A 7,942-nucleotide genomic window follows, 5' to 3' on the forward strand; every position below is an offset into this window, starting at 1 on the left:
TCACTAGTTCAGAGTTATTTCACATCCAGTGTTCTGGATAGCAATGAAGTCCGAAGGTCATATATCACTGTTCAAAGTGTCAAACACTGGAGTTACAAAATCCAAAAAAATTATTAACAGTTTGAACAATTGCTTTGCACATGCTAATGAGAGCTGAATTTTTCATGACAACATGTATTTCAATGGTGTTAGTTTTGTTACAATTATGTTATGTTGGTTGCAGTAATTTGCCCTTTTTGGAAAAATGTAAATCATATAATCACTTGTTATTTTGCTGTCAGGAGTGTTATATCAGGGGGCGGTAATTGGCCGCTTCGAATTCTGTGTTCAAAATATAATCACTTGTTATTTGTTGTCAGGAGTGTTATATCAGGTGCGGTATAATTGACCGCTCCCAATTCTATGTACAAATTATAATCACTTGTTATTTTGTTGTCAGAAGTGTTATATCGGGGGCAGTAATAGGATGCTCCAAATTCTATGTACAAATTATAATCACTTGTTATTTTGTTGTCAGGAGTGTTATATCAAGGGCAGTAATACTAAGGCCGCTCCAAATTCTATGTACAAATTATTAGCTGTAATTCGCCGCTCTAGATGTTATGTCCATCCTATAATCAATTCTTATTTTGTTGTCAGGTAATATCAGGGGCAGTAATTGGCCGCTTCAAATATCATTTACAGTGTGTAATACCTGATTTTATTTTGTTAAAGGGAGTGTTACATCAGATGCGGTTACTTGATTTGTAATGTATTTTTTATTTTACAGAGAATATATGGCATAATATTTCAATAATATTCTACTAGCAGGGCTTACATATTGTGTTAATTTGAATAAATATTTATAAAAATTATTAAGAAAAGTTTTTTCCCTTAAATTCAGATAATCAAAATTAATAAAACTCTAGTTATATTGTTTGAAGTTTTTTTTCTGTAAAGAAATAGACAGAAAATTTTGACTTTTTTTATGTATTCAGTGACCTTTTACTCTTTTTATTGATTATATTAGTGAGACAAGTGATTATTATACTCGTGAGACAGGATTTTTGATATTTTCACTCGTGCTTCGCACTCGTGAAAATATCAAAAATCCTGTCCCACTCGTGAAATAAATTCCATATTCAACTACAAAACATTGAATATCCTCTATATACATAATGTACTGTGGAATCATCAGTATTCGTTAGGGACCAATATTCATGGATTTTTAGGTAATCCGTACCCACCAATTTACTTCCCATGAACGATTTTTTTATGCCCAAAGAAGAAAGAGCATATTGCTTTGCCGCTGTCTCTTGGTCAGTCGGTCGGTCTGTCTGTTGGCCCATCATCAGTTTCTGTTCATTTTCTTCGCAGAGATTACCCATATTGAAATGAAATTTGGTATACAGATTTATCCTTTGAACATCTATGCCAATATCTGTTTTAAATACGATCAAGCCATTTTTTGACAGATCAATGCACCTTGGACTTAAAAATATTCCAATGATTTGCAGTTTTTGTTCATTTTTTATTTGTAGAGGTTGCACATATTGAAATAAAATTTGGCAAACAGATTAATCATGAGAATATATAGGTCAACTTCTGTTTTGAGTACATGTATGATAGCACCATTTTGGATCTGTTGAGTTATGCCCCTTGGACTTTGAAAAATTCATATCATTTAGGGAAGGGTGTATAAGTGTTTTACAAACATCACTTGTTTGTCAAGGTATTGATTCATTGAGTTTCCTGTTGTGAATAAACAAGTTAACCACAAAAAGACTTCCCCAAAAACCATTAATCCTTGCCTGCGAACACTGACCCTCCACAAATTAGAATTATTCCACTCATTCTTTCAAAGCTTGAACAACATGTAATATCAATTTCAGGACTGTTACTTAATTTAAACATCTCATCATCACAAGTATAAGAAAGTTTACAGTTATGAAATTTATACCATATAAATATAGGACACTTATATTCATAACTGTTGTGCTTATGATTGTAATTGGCTTTGTGAATTAATTACTCACAAAATGAAGATTTCAACTGGCAATCTACACATCATTTTACCAAGGTAAAGATAACTTTTTATGACTTTGTATGATTTTGATTTATTTGTATTAATTATACATTTAATATTTTAGATAGAACATGTCACATTACTCAGTTGGCATTTCTGGAAGAGGAAGAAAAGTTTCAAGTGAACGTTCTACCAAAGAGGCTGAGAAAGTAACTGGGATAAGTGTAAAAAATGTAAAACTATTCCACTTTGAAAAGGAAAAGGATGCAGTAACAATTTCTGCAGCTATTGACAGCTTACATTATTTACTTAGTTTTTGTAATCAATTTGGTAAAAAATTGATTTTGTTTGGACATAACATCCAGTCATTTGACTGTCCTGTTCTTATGCGTGCTTTACAAGCATGCAACAAAATAACAGAATTTTCAGAAGTAGTGGATGGTTTTGTTGACACTCTGAAACTCTTCAAACTTTTGAAACCTGGATTACCATCTTATCGACACGAAAACCTTTGCGAGTGTCTTTCAGGTATAGTCTACTCTGCACACAATGCTGTAGATGATGTTGTGGCTTTGCAATCACTAGTTCAGAGTTATTTCACATCCAGTGTTCTGGATAGCAATGAAGTCCGAAGGTCATATATCACTGTTCAAAGTGTCAAACACTGGAGTTACAAAATCCAAAAAAATTATTAACAGTTTGAACAATTGCTTTGCACATGCTAATGAGAGCTGAATTTTTCATGACAACATGTATTTCAATGGTGTTAGTTTTGTTACAATTATGTTATGTTGGTTGCAGTAATCCTTTTTGGAAAAATGTAAATCATATAATCACTTGTTATTTTGCTGTCAGGAGTGTTATATCAGGGGGCGGTAATTGGCCGCTTCGAATTCTGTGTTCAAAATATAATCACTTGTTATTTGTTGTCAGGAGTGTTATATCAGGTGCGGTATAATTGACCGCTCCCAATTCTATGTACAAATTATAATCACTTGTTATTTTGTTGTCAGAAGTGTTATATCGGGGGCAGTAATAGGATGCTCCAAATTCTATGTACAAATTATAATCACTTGTTATTTTGTTGTCAGGAGTGTTATATCAAGGGCAGTAATACTAAGGCCGCTCCAAATTCTATGTACAAATTATTAGCTGTAATTCGCCGCTCTAGATGTTATGTCCATCCTATAATCAATTCTTATTTTGTTGTCAGGTAATATCAGGGGCAGTAATTGGCCGCTTCAAATATCATTTACAGTGTGTAATACCTGATTTTATTTTGTTAAAGGGAGTGTTACATCAGATGCGGTTACTTGATTTGTAATGTATTTTTTATTTTACAGAGAATATATGGCATAATATTTCAATAATATTCTACTAGCAGGGCTTACATATTGTGTTAATTTGAATAAATATTTATAAAAATTATTAAGAAAAGTTTTTTCCCTTAAATTCAGATAATCAAAATTAATAAAACTCTAGTTATATTGTTTGAAGTTTTTTTTCTGTAAAGAAATAGACAGAAAATTTTGACTTTTTTTATGTATTCAGTGACCTTTTACTCTTTTTATTGATTATATTAGATGAAATACAAACTGACTTAACCATTTATTTAAAAAATATAAAGGTGATTTGTTTATTTATTGGTAAATTTGGTGTGTATATGGATTTAGACTTCAATATAAAGGAAAGACAGAAGAAATTCGGACTAACACTTTTTTTTTACCCAGACCACCAGAATTTTTTTTGTTTATTTGAATCATGATAAAAATCCCTAGGTATATTTGAATTATGAGAAAATTGACAATATTTTATATTTTATTTTTCAAGTTTTAAATTTGGAGGCCATTGGCTTGTGAAAATAACCCCCCTACGGTATTACTGGGCCACATTTAGTGTTTCAAAAGGAGAATGGAAGTTGTATTATAGTTTCGAACTGATTAAGAATACTTGTCGAATTGAAATATATAAAAGCTTTTTATATTTTATTGATTTCAGATCTTTTTGGAGGGATTTAATTATGACATCGATTATTTCATGCAAATTTCAACATTTTAATTCAAGTAAAACAGTACCCCCTTTGGGGCCCCATATCTCCATAATATGCGCCACTTGCATATGCACCAACTACATATTTTAAAACCACAATATTTATGAATTGTAATACACGTGGTTTCTGGAGATTCTCATATTTCAAACCTTCAGGAGCCAACATCCTTAAACATGACAAAGAGCGAATTCACTTATCTACAAAGCATAGTTACTCAGGAACAGCTTCGTACATCAGATGCATTGGCTTCAGTGTTAAAGAAGCATTCTTCGCGTACAAGAAACTTGACCGAAATGTTATCTCAACTGAGTAGTAAAATGACAATTCTGGATTCACGCGTTTATGATCTAGAAGAAGTGAATATTACAACTAAACAGTCTTTGAATACTCTTGCAACTAAAGAACATTACATCGAGAGACAGCTCGTGACTTTGTTGAAAGACTTAAACACAACACTGACCGAACTATTATCTATGCAAAACACAGTTTCTCAAGACCAACTTCGTATATCAGATGAATTGGTTTCACTAATAAACAACTATTCTTCAAATGTAAGGAATGTTTCTGAGATGTTGTTACAATTAAAAAGCCATGTAACAATTCTGGATTCATATGTGTATGATTTCCGAGAAGACGTGAACTCTACAATTAACCGTTCTTTGAAAACAATTGCAGCATTAGAAAGTAACAACGAAAAACAGTTCGAGACTTTGTCAAATGACTTAAAAACAACACAAAACAGACTTAGTTTTCTACAAACCACAATATCCCAGGATCAATTTGGAACATCAAATCAACAGGTTTTACTCACGAAATCGGAATCTACAATTCTAAGGAGCGTTTCTGAAATATCACAACTGAAAAGCTTGACAACAAGTTTGGATTCACGCATTCATGTTTTGGAAAAAGAATATATTTCTAGTAAGTCCCAAATTGTTTTTTTTTTTTTTTGTTTGTTTGTTTGTTTGTTTTTTTTTTTTGTTTTTTTTTTTGTTTTTTAAACCATTTTGGTGTGATATATGAGGGATAATTATAATTTATAGCAAGCTATATTTAAAAAAATTCAGGCGTAAGACTGGTTGATGGGAATTTCACTGGAGAAGGGCGTGTTGAGGTGACATACAATGGCCAGTGGGGGACCGTTTGTGATGACTCTTTCACAGACACAAATGCTCAGGTTGTTTGTCGACAGCTGGGTTATGAATGGTAATGTTGGCCTTATTTTTTATCTAGCTGGGTTATGAATGGTAATTTTGGCCTTATTTTTTTTATCTAGCTGGGTTATGAATGGTAATGTTGGCCTTATTTTTTTTTATCTAGCTGGGTTATGAATGGTAATGTTGGCCTTATTTTTTTTTTATCTAGCAGGGTTATGAATGGTAATGTTAGCCTTATTATTTTTTATCTAGCTGGGTTATGCATGGTAATGTTGGCCTTATTTTTTTATCAAGCTGGGTTATGAATGGTAATGTTGGCCTTATTTTTTTTTATCTAGCTGGGTTATGAATGGTAATGTTGGCCTTATTTCTTTATCAAGCTGGGTTATGAATGGTAATGTTGGCCTTATTTTTTTTATCTATATTGCTGGGTTTTGCATGGTAATGATGGCCTTATTTTTTTATCTAGCCATTGTTGTTAGAAAATCGTACATATCCACCACCATCTTTTCAAATTCTAAAAATATTGTTCAGGAGACAAGCATTTAAGAATGACATCTTTGATTATATTATATAGTGTAGTAAAGAACATTTTAAAAGTTTTAATTTTTAAATGTTAGAAAGTATACAATACAAGCTCAAACTATATAATCATTTATGACTTATACTTCCCCAAACTACTCATGACAGTATCACTGAAATATTCTTAAATCAATCGTGAAATTGTTTCTATAGGAATGGTGCCATTCAAAAACAGAGGGCTCCATATGGACAAGGGACGGGCGCAATAGTTCTAGATAATGTATCTTGCAGAGGAACAGAAAAGTCCATAGCAAGTTGTCAGCATAATGGATTTACAAAGGAAAACTGTGTCCATAGTGAAGATGTTGGTGTGGTTTGCTGTAAGTGTTCTATTTAATTACCTCGTCAAATTCAGATTATTTGTAAAAATAATATTTTTGTGTGAGAGTAAAGATTAGTATATACCCCGTTTTAACAATCAAAATCAGTTGTATTCAATTAATTCCGTTGATCCACATCTAATATGTTTATTTTAAATGTTTATTGTTAGCGCGACTGAAAGCAAAGAGAAAGGTTAAAAGGGGTAAAATTAAGGAAAAATTCTTTACAGACATTCAATAAGTCGATAAGCTTGAATTCAAACCTTGATAAACTTATTTAAAATGTTAAAATACTAGTAAAGAAATTCAATCCATTGATGATTCTTTTTTTAAAAGGGTTCATCTTTTAGCTGATAATCTGCTAGAAAAGGAAAGTTTTCTAGTGGAAAGTTGTCATTCTCTTGTTTTTGACTTGTTAAGATGTATACGTGTTCAAAAAATTTGAATGCTTTTTATTCGTACAAATGCAAAAGTGGCCCACATAAGTCTTTTTTTTAACAAGTTCATGAGAATTTTGTGTGAATTCTTGGCATAAGAAGACAATGAAAAACAAATGAAGTAAAATTTATGTGAAAACATCATATGGGTCATGGGATTTTGATTTAACTTTCGTGTACAATTTTCATGAAGAGTTAACTGTATTTATCGGGCAAGGAAAAAAATCGCATAAAAATTTGAAAAAAAAATTTGAATATCGTATACAAACCAATTCATATGTTATTGTCTTCAAAAAATATAACCATATACTTGATTTTCTCACAATTTTCAAATAAAAAGAAGAAATATATTAATCCCTTGTAAGTCACGATTCCCTATGTACAGTGTATAAATTATCTATCATGCTCTTTTATGTTCATATTATTAAAATAAGAAATTTGATATTTTCTTAATAAGAAATATTGATAAACATTGATCAATTTCTATGCCTCTTTTGGGGATTCTCTAAAATGGTGTAGTTACATAATATCTGTTTCTATTTATTTTAATGTAATTTTGTTTTGATCAAAACTTAATTATAAATCGTTTTTCTTCTGCAAATATGAGCGACTAAAACGTATTAATGTCCCTTTTTGATTTTATTGTTACAGTTAATTACAATATTGTAACAAAAATTTTCGACATCAAAGTTGCAGCCATACCTCATATTGTTTTTTTAAAATATATATGACAGTCTCGGTCCGCCTGACTGGTGGATCCTCATCCAGAGAAGGAACAGTGGTCGTAACACTAGGAAATACCGAGGGGAGTGTCTGTGATGACCACTGGGATACTGATGAAGCTCGTGTGGTTTGTAGGATGCTGGGATATACTGGGTAAAGCCATTTCAGAACTAAAATATGCTAATTTCTGAAGAAAAAAAAAAGAATAAAAAAGAATTTTTGTGTTATTTATCCAAGTCATCGGTGTTCCTAGGAATTAATATGACTTCTCCGTGTTGCCCGATACTCCTGTCGGCCGATCATGTTCTTTCAGCCGACAAGACCAGAACAAATTAATCGTCTGATCATCGGTTTAAATGTGATCCAGACATTAATTGTATACTTTCAAGTATTGTCACTTGTCATTAATGGCTCAGTTTTAGCTCACCTGAGCCGAAGGCTCAAGTGAGCTTTTCTGATCAAAATTTGTCCGTTGTCTGTCGTCATCGTCGTTGTCGTTGTTGTCGTCGCTGTTGTAAACGTTTTACATTTTCATCTTCTTCTCAAGAACCACTGGGCCAATTTCAAGCAAACTTGCCACAAAATATCCTTGGGTGAAGGGGATTCAAGTTTGTTCAAACGAAGGGCCTCGCCCTTTCCCAAGGGGAGATAATTATGAATAAGAGAAA

The 7,942-nt window shown here is 32.0% G+C and overlaps 1 protein-coding gene across 1 annotated transcript; it reads left to right on the forward strand.

Moving 5' to 3' along the window:
- Window positions 1-4,228: 4,228 nt before the first annotated feature.
- Window positions 4,229-7,427, forward strand: LOC134262474 (deleted in malignant brain tumors 1 protein-like; the record flags this gene model as incomplete). Its single annotated transcript, XM_062744862.1, has 4 exons — window positions 4,229-4,976; window positions 5,111-5,261; window positions 5,948-6,114; window positions 7,286-7,427. Coding segments are annotated over exons 1-4 (1,208 nt in total), but the record flags the coding sequence as incomplete, so codon positions are not given.
- Window positions 7,428-7,942: the final 515 nt, after the last annotated feature.

This window comes from Saccostrea cucullata, unplaced genomic scaffold (assembly GCF_032062105.1).
Source record: "Saccostrea cucullata isolate Sc308-1 unplaced genomic scaffold, CSIRO_AGI_Scuc_v1 ctg10642, whole genome shotgun sequence".
Lineage (NCBI taxonomy): Eukaryota > Metazoa > Mollusca > Bivalvia > Ostreida > Ostreidae > Saccostrea > Saccostrea cuccullata.